An 18,726-nucleotide genomic window follows, 5' to 3' on the forward strand; every position below is an offset into this window, starting at 1 on the left:
TTACATGCATTTATACTATATTAGGTAGTAGAAGTAAGCTAGAGAGTACGTAAAGTATACAGCAGGATGTGCGTAGGCTATATGCAAATACTACAGCATTTTATATCAGAGACTTTAGCCTATTTTGGTATCTACCAAGGTCCTGGAACCAATCCCTCACAGATACTGAGGGGTGACTGTATTAAAGAGTATTCTCAATAAAACAAACTCTCCCAACCACACACCTAGGCACTGTGTGTCTCTGTGAGAGCATTTATTGCACCTGCTTTAGACCAACTGGGCTCTAATCCCAGCTAGGCTGCTTACCAGCTGGGTGGCTTGGGCTATACATTTTAATATTTATAGCTTCATGTTCCTTTTCTAAAATTAGTATATCCAGGAAATGGAGATAGTTAGAGCATCTATACATTTTGGGAAATAAAAGAAACATTTCATGTCAAACCCTTAGCACAGACTCTGATGTAGAACACATACTCAAAAGAGGTCAGCTGTTACCTTTATTACATTAGAATGCTTGAAAGCAATATCCCTGCATTTGTCCTGCTATTATTCTCCACAATGCCTGAGAAGTTCCTCATATACAGCAGGCAACCAATAAATGATTGTTGACTTAAATCAAAACTTCTTGAACTACAGCCGATCCCTTCAACTGATTAACCTTTAATTCCTCTGGTTTGCGGGTTCATCCAGTTTACTAGTGAGGAAGTCACATGAGACATCCTTGCAGATTCCCAGGACCATATTAGGGCTCTCAACATGTTTTATACACTTGCAAAGATACTCAGACTTTGGTGTATTTTTGAAGCTTCCTATGAATAACTTCACTGTGAATAGTAATTAGTTGGGGGCAAGAAACTAAGATGCTGCTGGGTGATTTCTATCAAATTAACCTCTGCTGTCTTCTCACATTCCCTCAGCAGACAGGCTGACCACACACAGGCAAAGAGGTCACTGTACCTCTAATAAAGCATTACAGCTAGAAATTGGGGGACATAACGTCCTTGACTTTGGAGTTTAAACACTTACTCAGCTCCATGGATGGCAAGACCAATGAAGAAGATTACAAAGAGATGGTGCGTGTACCAAAACACTTCAAAGTAAGACCTCCGGATGGTTTTGGTGGAGGAGGTAATAATTAATATGAGGCACAGTGTGATGACGATTCCAGTGATGCCTGCCAACCGAGTCACAGCCACATACAAGCCTCCTTCAGGGTTCTGTAAAATATAAACACACACACACAAACATATATACATTATTGTAGGTTCTCAAATGCAAGGCTACCTATTTATAAAGTGTCCAGTGTATAGGGCAATAGATATTTCATTCCCCCTTTGGATAATTCTAATCATCTCTCATAGAGAGATATAGGCTCAGGATAGACATTTCTAAATTTTCGAATGTCTTACATGGTTCAGGAGTCATAGGAAATATGAAGAGATACACTTAAATAGTTTTAAGGAAGTATTACATAAAGGAAATTGATCGACTATAAGATGTACTAAAAGTGTCTGAAGCTCTTTCTACCTTTGCTTTGGAAAGGGCCACAGTGCTTAGTTTGCAAATATATTCTGGGAATGCCTAATATCTTAGGCTGAGTTCCCCGGAAGCAGATTCTGAGATTAGGATTCATGGTCAAGTGATCTAGAAAGGATCTGCTTCAAGAGAAACTGATAAGGGAGTGGGAAAAAGAATAGGAAAGAGGAATATGGCAAGCAAGGGGGTTATCTCAGGCAAAGTCTCATAGGGGATAGCTTCAGCCTGATACTACTGGGGAGCTCTGGAGGGAAAGCCTCAGAGTTTATCCTGATTCAATGCAAGAAGTCTGGGCTTTCTTGACCTGCACCCATCAGCTACTGGCTAAGGGCTGCCCAGAGAGGTAACCATCCAGGGCCTTCCAGATCTCTGAGTCTGTGGGCAAAGGAGCTCTAGTAGCCCCAGGGCAGTCCTCTGAGGAGGAAACACAGGTACAGGTAATTGAAAAGGAATGCAGTCAGAAGTAGGGGCGGAGCACAGAAGCAGTAAAAGTGATCCAAGGAGATCTGGGCAGAGCATGGCAATTTTGGCTCCCCTAGTATGTTCACACTGCCACCCTTAAATATCACTGGGCAAACAATGAACAATGTAAAAGAAAAAATTTCCAAGATATTGTAGAAGAAGAATTTCTTTGTTTGATGTTGTTTAATTCTTTCCTAAAGTAGATTCGACATGTTTCTCTCATGTCAGTCTGAGGATAATAATTTTTACAAAGTCAAGGGTCTTCTCTTGTAATCTTTTCTAAACACAAGGAAACATGTTTAGAATTCAGTATATAGTAATGTAATTTAGCCATCGTCCCAAGCCACTGGGCACATGAAGATGACATGGAGCTTCTCTCTCTCTGAGTGTAAGAAGCTTCAACAACTGCTAGGAGGGAAGAAGTCTTTGCTTCTGGATACTTTCATGGTTGCCCCTGAAGAACTGCTGGATTACTCCCAGTGCACAGTGATTCTCAAGGAATGACAATTAGCAGACATGGGCCATCCTTCCGTGGTTGTAGGTAAGAAAGAACAAAAGCGTCACTGACAGCTGTCAGCTGGTGACTGGCTTGACACTAACATTTAAGCTAGGATGTTCCCTACTTCATGGAAATAATTTCACAGAACACCAACATCAGAAGAAGTCACTCTGTGACTGTGATAACAAGAAATTAAAAACAAGACCACTTTGAAATAAAGTCTGAGCCCAGACAAAAACATGGGTGAGTACTGCTTCTCAACCTGTTATAGATTTAATTTCAGTCTGTTTCTTCTGACTCCCAGAAAAAAAGTTAAGATATCTAAGTCTAGAACTACCCCCAATTCCTGACTGTAACTGATCTAGAGCAAACCCTTGCTTTCTTAAACTCTCCCCAAAACCATCTAACAGAAGCCTAAGTCCTATAACAAGTCCCTCTTAATACCCATTTGAGATGCCCTAGAATTCCTCATGGTGTGAGTTCTATTTTGCTGTAGCAAGTGAGAAATCCAACTTTGTTTGACTAGATAAATGTCCCTGGTTTAGGCTTAGTCATGAGCCAGCCTGAGTCACTCCAAGCTCCATGAACATACATTCTCCCAGGTAAGCTTAAGGACCTGGAAAACATCTAGAGACCCTTCACCCATGGGATCAGGAGTGTAGGAGACATATTCCCTCTACTAACATTCTTATAACCTACAGACTTGTCCTTCTGATGGTTAGCTAACTTTTGTTGTTGTTCTGGCAAAGTAGAGTCCTTCACTCACTAAAATCTATTCTTCAGTTTTAACAGCCTAGAGAACATCTGAATTAGGAATGAGAGGCTTACCTTGATTCTCTCTCGAGCAAAATTGAGATAACTCTCACCCTCTTTATCTCCAATTTCAGAGAGCGCTATTGAATAAGGATCAGAATTGTTGACTCGGGCATTCACACACCACTCCACATTAAACAGATGTGCAATGGTGTGAATCGCTAAAGAGGGCAGAGAAGAGAAACAAAGAGAGTGAAGGGGATGCACAAATTTACTGTAAGCTGGATTTCTGGCCACAGCCTCTGACTCTATGACAAGTCACAGGGAGACACAGGGATGACCCCAGACATTTATAAACAAGAACTGGGTCTCTGGAACCAGGGAGGCAAGGCAATTCTAGCAGGTAAGCTCCTCTCTAGTTGTGTGATTTTAGAAAAATCACTTAACTTCTCTGGTCTTGGTTTCCTCATTTGTGAAATGAAGGTGTTGAGCTACATGCTCCTAATGACTGAACCAAGTACTAAGATTTTACAAAATGCCTTGAACTCTAAGGGTGTATAGATGTGCTCTCATTATCTCTCTCCCCCTAATGTATTTGTGCTCAAACAAGAAAACTCTCATGTAATGCATGCCTAATGGCTGGTCCATTCACCTGACTCTGAAATTACCGTCAGGAAGAGATGACACATTCGATTGAATGGACACAAAGCAATGGACATAATTATGAGTTTCTTTAAAAAAAATAATTCCATTTTTTTTATTTAACAAATACTTTCATAAGGCTTACTAGGTACCAAGCACTGTTGTAAGTGCTTTACAATCACTTAATCTTTACATTTACCCAATGATATAGGTACTATTAATATCAGCTCATTATACGTATGAGGAAACTGGGGCATAGACTGCATTAAAACCTTGTTCAAGGTCACCAGGGTAGGAAGTGGCAGAGTTAGGAATCAAAATCTGTGCTCTTAACCAGTATACTATGCTACTTTCTAACAAGATTTCATCAGACATTTCTTTTGAACTCTTGTTTGCTACAGTTCAAAAGTCCTGCATGATCTACTAGTAAGAGAAGAGAAACCCAGTTGAACGTCTGTAATCTAACCTATTTTACTCAGATTAAGGATAGACTCCTTAAGGGCAAAGCAAAAGTCTGTTTTGCTCATCATTGTGTATATCTACTGTCTGGCACAGGAATTACTTATTAAATGAATTTGTGGAGATTTGATAAGGGTCCCAGATACATCTGTTCTTGCACTGACATCACCATTCTAATCATTATAATAATAACATATATACATATGCATACACATTATATGTATAGATATAATAATAACAATAATAATGAAGATGTTTAGTTGATAAGAGTTGTCTTAAGGAATTCTCTATTTATGGCTGTAGTTACTGTGTAGGTTTACTGCAAAGAATCCACAAATCCACATGTGCAACCAACCGTTTTTGTAGAATTAATAAACATTCTCGTATGTGAGCTAAAAAAATTTTTGGTACTAAAAAAGATGGAAAAGGGTGAGGAAACTGGGGATTGAGTTTTTCCCATGGTGTATTTTCATTTTTAAGACCTAAAGGAATAAATCCTAATATTGGAATGACAAAAAAAAAATCCTAATATTGGGATGATGATAGAACTTATCAAAAAAATACCACATATCCAACCACCACCTAATCTACCTGTAAAGACTCTCTTACAAAAAGGTATCTAAGAATAGAGGAAACTTTCTGGTTCCAAATTTTCTTTGAGATCTTAAATATCTTAAGACACTTACCAGTGTGAAGTGCAATCATCCATGCCACCATTTTATGAAAGGTGAGATTCCTGTCCAGTTGTCTTCGAACTCTTGTTGAGCAGCACTTTGCATTAAGGGGAAAGAATGGAATAGTAATTGTTAACAAGAAGGCTTTCTACATATCATTTCATTTGATTCATTTGATGCATATCATCTTATTTGATATCATTTAATTTAATTTGACACATATCTCATTTAATTCTCATGACCACCCTACTAACTATATCATTCTATCTATTTGATAGATGAAGAAACTGAGGCTCAGAGAGATGTAGACATCTTTCTCAGGTCAAACAGCCAGTATGCGACATAGTTACTTCAACCAGTATGTTTTCTGTTCTCATACCAGTGACGTGATGTCTCATCAGGAATACATTGCTTAATTGTATAAAAAATGCGAATTTTTTAGAATTTTAGAAAGTAATAGAGGATAGGCCTATTCTCACATACTTGACAGTCTAGTGGGGACACAGAGCAGTGAACAGTTCTAGAACAAGTAAATAGTTCTCAAACAACACTGTTCTAGGACATACACACTATGGGAGGAGAAAGAAGGATCCACTTGCCTAATGTAGGTCAAAGACATCACAAGGGAGATCACTGACCAAATAATAAGAGCAAAAATAACAATAGCTAATATTTACCAAGAGCTTGTGCAAAGAGCTGCTCTAAGTGTTTTAAATACACTGACTCATTAACTTCTTACATCAATCCTATGAGGGAGGTACCATTATTAACTACATAACAGATGAAGAAACAAAGGCGTAGAGAAGTTACCTTGCTCTAGGTCACACAGCTAACAAGTGGCAGTGCTGGGACTTAAACCCAGACAATGTGATACCAGAGTTTATATCAATATTATGATATTTCATACCTTACATGAGTACCTTGACATTAAAAATAGTATTTTGGCTCATAATTTAGTGTATCTATCCTACCTCCATATGTTAGAAGATGTGGGTTTGAATCTGGGTTCAGGCCAATGCTCAAAGCAGAAAAAAAAATGCTGGTTTATGGTTGAATTAGAGCTTTCTTCCTGAAAACTGGCTACTTTCTTGCTCTGGCTGCTTTGTTTCAGAGTGTAAATGCACTGCCACGGAGATTCAGAGAACTTTAAGAGGAGAACAAATTACAAAAAAAAATCTTAGGTATTTTAACTATCTGGTTCTAAATGTTGGATGCAATTTAAATATGAGAGTGTCTAATATTTGATTTACTTATTTTTATTCAAATGTTGTGATTTTATAGGAAAATAAAACTGTCTCTCACTTAGGGAGAACAGGTTGTATGGATCATGAGAGCAGATTCTTGGAATTGAAGAAATACTAGTAAAGAAGACACTGAGGATTCCAGAAAAAAGGAAAAAAAAAATATTAGGCTTTATTGAGTACCTTCTGTGAACCAGGTAGTTTACCCATAACTATTACCTCATTTAGTGAAACAAGGTAAATATTACTGTCCTTATTTTACAGATAAGATCTCTAAAACTAAAATCTCACATTGGCTGGGATCCAAGTCTATTTGTCTATAAAAGGTTCATGCTTTTTTCCACCAAACCAAATGCAAGAATAGTCACTATTATTCTAAATGCCTAAAAACCTGAGACAAGAATTTAAGTGTAAGTACTCTATCTGGAAGGTGATTACAGAAAATGAGGGTAGGAGAAGTGAGGAAATAAACCAATAACGGGTGTATTATCTTATCACCCGCTACTATAATATCATATCAGTGGGCTCAGTCACACTGGGCAACTCTGGAAGACTGTGTAGAACTCATCCAAGAGGTTTTTTGTTTTTCACTTGCCCTGTTTTGTTTTGCTTATCTAAAGGGTTAGGAAGCTTGCGTGTTCATCCACCAACTCTCATCCACCGCTGGCTGAAGGCTGCTCCCAGGGAATCAACTCTCCGGCATTTCAGGCTTGCCCCAGGAGAGGGTTGAAGGAAACTCTCCAGGCAGAGGATGACTGGTGCTTGCAAAAGCCAGCTGCCCATATATTGGAACTGTCAGTACTTAGGGAATATGGTGAAGCTCCAACAGCATCGGCTACAACTAAGTGCCCACCAGTGCAACTGTGCAGTGACTCAGGCTCTCAAAACAAGAGTTTCCTGTTTGAAATAACTTATTATACATTTCTGTTGGTGAAAAATTGACTGTCCTTGTTTTCTTATATAGCTTAGTTGTCTTCTGTGTTTATTTCAAGTGCTGAAAGTTTTTTTTGTTGTTGTTTCTTTTTTTTACTGCTTTGTATTCTTTACAGTTTTAAGGGAATATCTGTTTTCCTGTTTCCCAATTGCAAAGCTCCTCCACAGCCTCTAAAAGTCCTTGTGGTAGGCAGAATTCTAGGATGACCCCCAATGACCTTACAGAGTTTTCTCCTCTTGAATTTGGATGGGACCCATGAATATGACAAGATATCACTCCTGTGGTTTTGTTATATTGTATGGCAAAAGGGATTTTGCCGAGGTAAAGTCCCAAGTTGACTTTAAGAGAGACACTATCTGGGTGGGCCCAATCCAATCATATGAGCTCTTTAAGTCTAGAAGTCAGAGCTGGAGGAAGTCAGAGATTTGAAGCACAAGAAGAATTGAATGTGCTGTTGCTGTCTTGTAGATGGAGGGGGACACATGGTAGGAAACGCAAGGGCCTCTAGGATATGAGAGTGGCCTGGGGATGACTACCAGAAAGGAAACATGGACCTCAGTCCTGCAACTGCAACAAACTGAATTCTGCCAACAAGAATGAGCTTGGAAGATGATTTTTACCCGCAATACCCAGATGGAAATTCAGCCCAGTAGACACCTTGATTTCAGTCTTGTGATACCTTGAGCAGAGAATCCAGCCACAGGGTGCTGGACTTCTGACATACAGAACTGTAAACTAACAAATGGGCATTGTTTAAAGCCATCAAGTTTGCGGTAATTTGTTACATAGCAATAGATAATATAATCCTTACTGAAGTGGTAAAACTACACTGGACTCCTAAGAATCATAAATGGGAATTGGTAGGGTTGGAAAGCAGTACTGAATTACATTTGAGAGCACATTTTGACTTCAGATATGCCTGTTGGGTCCCAGCCCTACCACCCAGCTGTGCGACATTGAACAATGTTCTCAGTCTCCCGTTTCCTCACCTATAAAATGATCATAGTTCTCCCCTCATAGGCCTGTTGCATAGATTCACGGATAGGTGTTTAATCAATGTTTGATGTTATTTTGTGTCATTACTTAACTTTTCAACTAGTATGGCTTGGCTCCCCAGCTAGAGGGTAAGCTTCTTGTATGAAGAGCAGTATGTCATATACTTTTTAAAATCCTTTAATAATTATTTGGTTGGATAAATGAATTACACTTTCACCGCTCTAGAACCTAAGGTGATTACTCTAAACTATAGAGATGTATTTAGCCCCATATCTATGCAAGGGGACTTCAAAAAGTTCCTGGAAATAATAGAATTAAATGATAATATGAACCTTTCTGTGAACTTTTTGAAGACCCTTCATACTTGCCACATTGTTTTCTGCTTCTCGACAAATCATTTTTTCAATTTATTTTTTTAAAAAAATTATCATTATATAATTTAATTGATTTTCATGGCTCTTTACCAATTCCTCCCTTTCCCCCCTTCCTCTCTCCCTTTCCCACCCCCAGCAGCCTCAGGTCTGTTCACTTCTCTTAACAAGTTCAAAGAATTATTGTGGTGGTTGTGTCTTTTTTTTTTTTTTTTTTTTTCTCCTTTTTATTTGACAAATCATTTTGAAACTACTTTGGGGGGAAAATTCACTGGCTCCTGCATGCTGAATTTGAAGAAAAAGGATATGGTTTTGTTGCAGTCCCTACACCATCTCCACAGTCCTATCCTTATCATTGTTATCAACATGGATCATCAGAAAATGTGAAATGATAGACATTATGCCCCTTAACAGCTTTAGCAACAGAACTTTAATGAAAAATAAACCAAATGCCAGAACAATGAAGAGATATGCTTGGGAAATACAGTGTCCGTTCAGTAATGTAGTACTCTGTTTTATCTTAATAATTTTTAAAAAGCTAGTTAATATAAAACACATATATTTTATTGAAAGGAAAAAGAGACTACTAATTACTAATGGGCCAGTGGAATGGGTCCCACTAGGGCACCGATCCCTAATTTCTCCCAGCTACCTTCTTTGTTGTGGTCAGGAATGGCAAACAAATCTAAAGAGAAGCCACAGTCAGGCTGATGTTGGGCTTTCAAGAATATGATCTCCTCACCACTTCCTGGAAAGGGGGCAAGATGACCAGTTGGAGAGGTGGGAAGGAAGGGCTTTGCCGCCTGTGGCTGCCCAAGATTTTTGTTCCTCCTCACCCTGCAGGTAATATTTATATGCTTTGAGCCACCTACCAATTGCCTAAGCCGCTGATATGCTCCATAGCTTCCTCACTGAACTACCGCTTTGCTTTCTGCCATTGACTTCTAAAGGGAAGTTTCTCTATGACTGTCAGCTAGGGCCTTGCTCAATTTCAATAAACTAATTCATTCTAATGCAAGGGAGATTATTGAGTCACCTTGGCAGATTTCTATGCTCTATTGAAACTGAGTGATAAAAAAAATTCAAAAAAAAGAGAAGTTGAACTAAAAAGAAGTGCATATTTAATGGGGTGTAATGTGAGTTTCTATAATGAGTGTTACAGAAACTTAAAAGCCCTATTTTATGTACACTTTGTCTCACCACATATGCCATTAATGTATGTGAGTTAGATATTTATATGCAATTTTGGAGAAATTGCAAAAGGCAGACTTGAATCTACAGAATTCAGGCAAAGAAGCTGATAGTAATGTCCACACCTGGTGGCAGTAGAATATATAATAAATATGAAGATCGCCACTGTATTTGCATAGCACTCTTTATTATTTGGAAATCACATATATTCTCTATCTCCTCCATGAAACTCTAAACTCCTTAAGCTCATGGCCCAACCATATCTTACTCTTTACTTACCATGTGTTCCCGGTGCTTAGCACAGAGACTGCACTCAGTAAATATTAGCTGACTGACAACTCCCTAAATGATGCTTAATCAATTAATATACTTTTAGAATGGCATATTTGTTCTTACATTTGCATTATTTGACCTATTTTTTCAGCTAAAAATACTATGAGACAGAAAGCCCAAGAGACTTGAGCTAGGCCAGATGGTTAGAAATAGAGCCACGCTGAGGATAACAGATAAGACTGCACCCTCTGCCCTTTCTTTCTTTTTTTTTTTTTTTTCCTGATCTTAAATTAGTTTCTGCATGGCAAGTTGGGGTTATTAAGGCTTCCCCAGGGATTTCTGTATGCTGAGCCCCACCTTATCCCAATCTCCCTCAACAAAGCAGGCTGAGAGCCGTTACTACCTTTCCTGGCGAGGGTGGGGTTGGGGGGCAACCTTGGGGCTTCCTTTTTCCAGGTAACCAGGATTACAAAGCAAAGTCTGAATGATTAAGACCTCTAAAAACTAAACAGAAGTTTGTGGCTGTTTAGTTCTCATAGCATATTACAAATGAGTCCTTGAAGGTACAACATCCTTGTCATGTCTAGCCTAGGTTATTTGGCATGCTCGAATGTTTACATATATGTGGAATTTTAAGACCATCATACTGCAACAGGACAGTTTCAAGGAGTTTAGGTGGCACGTAGAAAAGTGAATGGTCTCTGGGGCACAATGATCTAGGTTTGAATCCCAACACTCTCGTTTCTCTCACCAAACTAAATCCCACTGGCTTGATTTGCAGATTTCATGAGGTGAGCTCTATGAAGCTTCGATGACTGCTAGCTATTATCATTTCTGACATTGGTCACAACACACTCACTCATTTTTTATCTCAATTAATAAAAAAGTTTAATTTGCGAAGTTCACATTTCAGGTTGGAAAGCCCGGAAGGAAGGACATGCCCTGTCTGTAAAAGAATGCTGCTTGCTGCTAGTTTTTAAAAATATATTATTTCACATAAAGATCTGTCTGGTTACAGAGCTAAGCTTCTATACAATTTGAAAAGCAGCCTCATTTCATCCTTGTCTTTACAGACCCTCATGAGGATCTTCTCTCCCGGGCCACAGGAAGCCTAAAAGTTTCCATTACAACATGTGCTGCTCATGGGACATGACAGCTCAACGGCAGTGCAATTTGGGCTTGTGGGGCAACAAGGGTTTCTTAATGGGTCATCCTAGTAAAAATGTTGCCTGTTTCTCTGGCTTTACTTCCTCTAAATAGAAAGTATTCGAATGTGGGTAGGGAGAATTAAAAAAAAAAAACAACCTGTGTCTCTTTAAAAACAAAAAGCTGCAGGATATGAGCTTCATTTAGCAAATGTTCATTGGGCACCTACTGTACATCAAATAGTACTTTACTGTAGGTGGCTCATCAATAAAACTTTTCATCGAGTGGAATTTTATCTCTGCGGCTTCTTAAGCTGAGAAGATTATTTGGAAATCCTTGTAATCTATGCCTAGCATCAAGTGCTGTTGTTACTTTTCGGTTTTGTTTAGCTGTCAGTTTGCAAGACTATATTGTTCAACATAGAGTTTATGGTTTAAGGAAAGGAGCCTTATCACTGTATTTTCCAGAGGAAAAAGTCATTACTCTTTCTGGTCATCTTAAAATGTTTGATAACATTCTTTTTTTTTTTTTTGTTCCGATGAAGTGAAGGTGTTTCTGCCAACTTTTACGTTAAAATTAGACTTGTGAGAGTCCAATTTTGGTAGTTGGTTGAAGATGAAATGGCATTTTTTAAAGAGTTAAGTCATAAAATATAATCTTAATTGTACCCTACTAATTCTGTATTAGTAAATCGAGTGTTGCATGTTCTTAAAGAAGGAATTCTTCTTTGGATCAATGTGAATTTAATATGACTAGGAAAAACAAGACAGAGTTCAAGGCAAGTTATACTCATTATTGACAGTTTAGATCACTTTCCTCTCCCCCCAAACATTCTGTGATTGCCAAATTAAATATTAATTCCTCGGCTATACATTTAAGGTTCTAGTTTAACAGCAAAATTTCAGCTCTCCTCTCCAGCCTTATCTCAAGCAACTGCCATATACTATGCCTAGAGTCCCATACAAGTAATTTGCTTGCTGCTCTCCTCCATAAATGATTTCCACTTTTTAGGTAATTTTTTTTTAAAAGTTTGTTAATATAAAACACATACATTCTATTAAGAGGAAAAATGGAAGCTACTAGTCACTAATGGCCAGTGAAATGGTTCCCATCGGGACACCTATTACTAATTTTTTCATGCTACACTCTTTGGTATGGTCAGGGGTGGCAAAAAAAAATCCCCAAAGAAGCCAAAGTCATGCTGATAGCTGGCTTTCAAGAATATTATTTCCCCCACCATTTCTTGTGTTTTTGCTCGTGCCATTTTCTCTATGAAGAATGCCTTTCTTTCTCATTTAAATCTCTTAGATGCTTACTTATCCTTACATGCTCATCTCTAACGCCACCTTCTCTAAGAAGCCTTTCTTCATTCCCTGCCCCACTTAATAAAATTTATCTCTCCTTTTATTCCCAATAGCTCTTTATCCGTAATGTTTTGTGGAACCTGCCATATTTTGCTTTGTATCATATTTATTTGAGTATGTGTATAGATTGTAAGTTTCTTCTTTCTCACCTTTGTATAATAATACCAATAAGAAATTTGTGTATCATTTTATAGGTTACAAACGTTCTTCCTACTTAACCTTCCCCCCCCCCCTCTAGCACAGTACATTTAGGGGCTCACTAAATTTTGGAAGTGAGGGTGAAAAAGCCCTGGGCATTTAGAAAGCTCTGCATTCCCCAACTCCATGGAGCCAATACTTCTTAGTCACATTTATTATAGTGTGACTCTTTGCCCATTGATTCCATCTTCTCGGGATGTTATCCACAAAATATATTTTCTCTTAATGTTTTTGAATGATACTCAAAGATTAATTCCCAAATGTCACATGTCAGCCTCAAAAAGGCCTTTCGTCATTGCTATTGTTACGGGGTAGGTTGATTGGTTGTTCCTTTTTAGATTTTTTTCCAGGTTAAACGGTTATCCCAGCAAGCTCCATCCACAAATAGTATAGAAATAAACTAGAGAATAGGGCATGGTTTGGTTCATGAATATTCCACAGAAGCGGGAATCCTCACAAAGCATTGGTTTGCTTTTCCTAAGAAAGGATATTTTTCTTGATGGCCTTTGAAAATTTGACGAATTCAGTAAAATGTTTGCTCTTACCACACTGGAACCCCTGAGGAAGGAGAGCAGATTTCGACAGACTGGCAACAGGATCAGCATGCAGTTGAAATTCAGGCAGGCTGCAGGAGCCCTGGCCAGTGCCAGCGCTGACTGGAAGAGGCAGGACAGGGAGCAGAGTGACTACTGGGAGATGGATATACTGAGCACCCTGATATGATCATTGCATATAGTATGAATGTATCCAAATATCATATTGCGCTCCATAAATATACACAATTATCATGGGTCTGTTAAGAAAAATAGTGGTTATCAAGAGGCAGAGAAAGGGGTGGGACTGAGGAAATGTTGGTAGACTGGTACAAAGTTACAGTTAGATAGGAAGAATACGTTCTGGTGCTCTAGGGTGACAATAGCTAATACTATTGTATTGTATAGTTCAAGGTAGCCAGAAAAGAGGACCTTGAATGTTATAACCACAACAAAATGACACGTGTTTAGGTGATAGATATGCTAACTATTCTAATTAGATCATTATACATATATATATGTATGAAAACAACAAACTGTACTCCATAGACATGTGCAAAGAAAAAAATAAATTAAAAAAAGAGTGACCCTGGGGGCACTGGAAGCCCCCAGCTCCCTCTTCCCCCATGGTTCCCAGCATGAGGCCACACACCAGAGGCACCAAGTAATACTAGAGTTGGTGTCAAAACTGGTCCTTTTTAAGATCTTAAATAAGGTTTTCTTAGCACTTAGATTGATCTTAACAGTAACCTAAAATAGTATAGTATAATGTTTTGACATTAAAATTATTATCTTTGTAATGTCCAAAGAATTTGCATATTTTGGAGGGGGAAAGCATCAATGTGGATAAGTTAACAACAATAATAATGTAGTATAATTATATATTACAATTATTTGCACGTGATTTATAATACGTATTATAGTTAATATTAAGTAATTATTTCCTAGTTTCAGCATGATGTAACAGATGATGTTCTCTGGGGGCAGCTGCAGTTGTAATTATTTTCATTTTTGATGAAGAAGAGGCCTGACAGTTCAAGGAAATAAAGACTAAAAGACCCAAGGAAACTAAATGGCCTTCACTCTGCTGGCCTAGTCAACCAATGTGGCCCTTGAGCAAGTTCCTCAAAGTCTCCATGTGTAAAGAGAAGCTGATTTTCTGAAGATATTTCATAACATATCACCCAAAGCAGGGCTTTCCATGCACAAAAGTGGTAAGAATCAGAAGACTTAGAAAATATGGGAAGTCCCACTTGTCCCTCATGTGCCAACCCTGGATGCATCGCTTCAACCTGGCCTTCCATTCCAGAGTCAATATTAGATTTCTCCTTTAAGCTAAACAATGGCACATGGTTCTTAGGAGGGGAGGGACCCTCTGCCACACTTTTGTTTGTGCCTCACTGGAAGGCCTTAAGAGACTCTTGCTCAGGAGGTTACAATGGAGGGAGTGGGTCTGATGGTGCTGATTGGATTGGTCAGACTATTTCTTTAAAACGTTAAGGGGAACAAGAACATCTGATTAGAAATGTGAGCCAGCCTAATATTGCATGAGGTGGAACTTCTTATACTTACCCCAAGAAGTTTTCGAGTGTAAAAGAACTTCTCTGGAATATCATAAACCCGGTAGTACCAGACAAAGAGGAAGACATTCATCCCCAGCCATACCAGCTGCACAAACAGAAATAGATGGCGTGAAGTTTTCGCATTTCAACCCGTTGATTCTACACAAGATTGGAGTCAGATGAAGGTCAGGACTTCCCCAAGCCCAGCCTTCAACAAAGTTGGTTACAAAGCTAGGTGTAATCAGCTTAGAGCCAGCTCTTTCTTACAAGAGTGTCGCTATGTTTTTCTGAGTTAATCTTTCCACTCTGGGTTATTCCCATGACTGTTTTACTACTTCACCAGTATGCCAAATTATTATCAGTCTATCTCCCCCCTTTCTTTCTCCTCCTCCTTAGATAGGTAGATGACAGCAGGAGAATCTTAAAATAGGGAGGGAGGGGAATATGTTATTATTGCTGTCCTCCACCAGTAGGAGATTATGGTCTGCTCTCACAGGTGCTGATCACCTCCCTCCACCACACAGCATCCCACCCCAGCTAGTGGGAGGCTTATCAGCTAAAATGCCAAGCCTTCCATTCTGCTTGGTAAATATTATTTAACTTTTGAAGGCAGAGACATTGAGCATGAGTGAGGGTGTGAGGGGCATTAGATTTAAAAATAAAGAGAACTTTCCAGATTGTGACTGCTCATTTCATCTCAAGTACTGACTTTATCAAGTGGTGACACTGCCCAGTCCTGTACCTTCACCTTCATATTGTTCTCTTCTTAACTGTGCTTTGAAGCTACTAAATGTCCTTAGAAGCTCGAGAACAATTTCTCCTTACAAAGAAGGTGCTAAAACAACTTCTCCATTTCCTGACCTTGTCATTTCTTCTTAATCTGGCTTTCTAAGCTGTGTCTTCACTTTCAAGTGTTTGACTGTATAATTTAGAAGGAGGTCATTTCCCGGGGAAAATTGTAGTGGGAACTAAAAGTATAATTTGAACTTGTTTTCTATAGGAGTAATCTGCTCTTAGAAGGGTGATAAGAAATCAAGTTTACAGCTTCAAATTCTCAGAATTCTGTATTGCATTAGAATGTTGGTTTGACATAGAATATTTATTTTAATAACAAAATATTTGTTGTTTTTATTTTATTTGTGCCACTGATTTCTTTCTATCTTTAAAACTCAAAGATTCAATAAACTTCATAATATATTCTGACAAAAGTTCCATTTCTAAGTGTTCTTTTAAACATCTGTATAATGCTTCCATTGGCTATGTGGAAAGACGATTTAGAAATCACATTTTTATCTACTAGTTTGTCGATGATTGCTTTGCTAAGACCACCATCTTAAGAGAATAGTTGATCTTCTTTATGTTAGAAGTACAGAAATTAATTTGTCTATTTGAAAATTAGCCATATCTTTACTTACAAAAATTGTTTCTCAAGAGAGATCATATTGATTTATATAATTATATATACCTGTAATAATATGTATATGCACTACATATAAGTCTAGATGACTTATTTTAATACTCTTCTCTTGAATTTTTATAAACCTCATAAATAACTCAAGTTTAAACTTCAGAGAAAAGAAGGTACTTGTTTTAAAAAAGGAATTTGAGAACTTCAATTATTTTTGGTGTAATTATTTAAATAAAGGGCAATTTCCTATACATGAGCCAGTCTTATACTCATTATTTGGAAAATGGTATAAGACTTCAAGTGGCCATTTTTTAAGTAGTAAAAACATACAAAAAGTAGAGAAATTTACCTCTTAAGCAAACATCAATAAACAACTCAGAATCAGGGATTATTAGCAGGAAATATCTTCTACTCCCTCTGTGACACGCTGGCTAATTTAGTATTCCCAGGAACTCAGAAATAAATTAGGAGAAATGAGTCCTTCCAGATATATTCTTTCCATTAAGCAATTTGGAAGAATGGGCTCAGTCTGCTTACAGATAGATGTATGTTCACACAGTAAATCAGTTTCAACACAATTTCTCAAACAAAAAATTTTTGCTCTATTTTATTTCCAAAGAGAACTCAAATAAGTCAGAGAATTCATAATTTGTCTCTTGATAGTACTTACGATGACAAAGATGGAGAGCCCCTCATTCACAGCCCAGTTCCCCATGGTGGCAGAGGTTCAATGTGTTGTGTCAGCCTTTCTTCTATACTATGCTTCTTCCAATGAGGAAATGAAAACAGCAGCCTTGGGGCAATTTGTTTCCTTTTTTATTGTCAGAAATTAGCTAATCATTGGTCAACTGAAAAGCTTGTTTCCATAACAAATTTAAATCTTTAAACCACAAAAACTGCAGAAAAAAGATCTGTAATGATCTAATCACAACTAAACATAGTGGAAAATAAAACTAACTTCTACAACTGGGAGACTAATAACAGCGCAATCCATGGAATGTATTTTACACAGTGAACTAAATTTTTGACTAACCAGTTATCTGCTAGCAATTTTTCAGTCATTAAACTAGCCATAACTTGATGCTGAGTAAAACAAATCAAACACGTGCAATATCTTTTGACAGGCTGGAGCAGCATTTATAGCCTTGTTGAGAAAAGTAGTAAAAATGGTGATGTTTGATATTCATAGGATGCTTACGACATACCAATTTTATATGCTGTATGTATGTCTATATGTGTGTATGTGTGTATATGTACACATCTATATGTATTTGAGTTAAAACATACATATATAAATATATGTGTATATTCACCCACAGACACATATGCACACACATACACACATGCCAATTCATTTGATTCTAACAACTCAATCTAAAGTAGGTTCTATTATTATGATTACATTTACAGGTGAGGAAACTGAGGCCCAGAGCAGTTCATTTACTTGGCCAAGGTCACACACTAGGATATCGTGAAGTTGGGATTTGAAACCCAAGCAATTTTGCTCCAAATCCTATACTTTTAATCATGACACCAGAAAAAAGTCTGACAGTGCCAACCCTACCCTAAATCACTCCACATATGACAGAAAATGAAAATATAACAAATAAACCAAAATGTTCGGATGACAATCATGCTCCCAGGCAGACATGACACCCTCTATGCTAAGTGTATAAACAGGATCAGAACAAAGATATGTCAGTAGTAGCTAGATGTAGCCCCCTCCCCCGGCTGCTACCTACTAACCTTCAAGACGCGAAACAGACAGGAGGGTAGGATGGTAACGCCACTGTGAGGTCAAAGTTAACAAATGGCATGAGGGTGGTTGTCCAGCAACTATAGCTAATAGGGAGGTTAAAAAGAGAGAGAGAGAGAAATTGGAGGAGCAAAAGGGAATGAAAGAAGAAAAAAGAAAAAGTGCATGAACTCTTGGTTGCTGTCTATGAACCACTAAGGACAGCCTCTGGAATTATGACAATAAAGTAGTACTGTTTTTCACTTCTTAATATTCAGGGAAATGTACTCCACTATGACCTTTTTCATGACTCGAATCATGTGTAACCCACATAAAGGGAAGCTGGCTTCATGGTTTCTTTCTATGCAGAGACAAATTCAAAGAAACACACTTAGATAATCAAAACATGTGCCAGGGATTGTTCTGTTTGCTCTCAGATCTATTTCCCACACTTTCCTTGCTCTGCTGTGTTTCAGAGGGAATTACATTTGCCAGACTCCTTGGCCCTCTGACCTCTGATATGTTTAGCCACATTAGAGGCTGGGGAGCAGGAGAGAAGCCAGAGTGTTTCTTCCCCTAGCTTTCTACTTCAAGTTGAATTCATGAAGTAGCGGCATCTCCACTGAGTTTCTAGCTCCCACCAGTCAGCCTCTTCCTCTGGGGCATGAGCTCCTGCTGGCCATCACCACTGTAGTTCTAGATCCTGCCAGATGGCCCTGGATTCTAGGCTGGAGTTACATACATCACCT

The 18,726-nt window shown here is 38.2% G+C and overlaps 1 protein-coding gene across 1 annotated transcript in view; it reads right to left on the reverse strand.

Annotated features, from left to right (window-relative positions):
- LOC103593579 (cytochrome b-245 heavy chain) overlaps window positions 1-17,003 on the reverse strand; it is a 33,415-nt gene extending 16,412 nt beyond the window's left edge. The window contains exons 1-6 of the mRNA XM_008576597.1: window positions 16,913-17,003; window positions 14,845-14,940; window positions 13,285-13,395; window positions 5,038-5,122; window positions 3,326-3,471; window positions 1,027-1,217 (exon numbers count right to left, since the gene is read on the reverse strand). Coding sequence (XP_008574819.1) covers window positions 1,027-1,217; window positions 3,326-3,471; window positions 5,038-5,122; window positions 13,285-13,395; window positions 14,845-14,940; window positions 16,913-16,957 — 674 coding nt within the window. The 5' untranslated portion in view covers window positions 16,958-17,003. The remainder of the gene's footprint in view (window positions 1-1,026; window positions 1,218-3,325; window positions 3,472-5,037; window positions 5,123-13,284; window positions 13,396-14,844; window positions 14,941-16,912) is intronic.
- Window positions 17,004-18,726: the final 1,723 nt, after the last annotated feature.

This window comes from Galeopterus variegatus, unplaced genomic scaffold (genome assembly GCF_000696425.1).
Source record: "Galeopterus variegatus unplaced genomic scaffold, G_variegatus-3.0.2 Scaffold1371, whole genome shotgun sequence".
Taxonomy (NCBI): domain Eukaryota; kingdom Metazoa; phylum Chordata; class Mammalia; order Dermoptera; family Cynocephalidae; genus Galeopterus; species Galeopterus variegatus.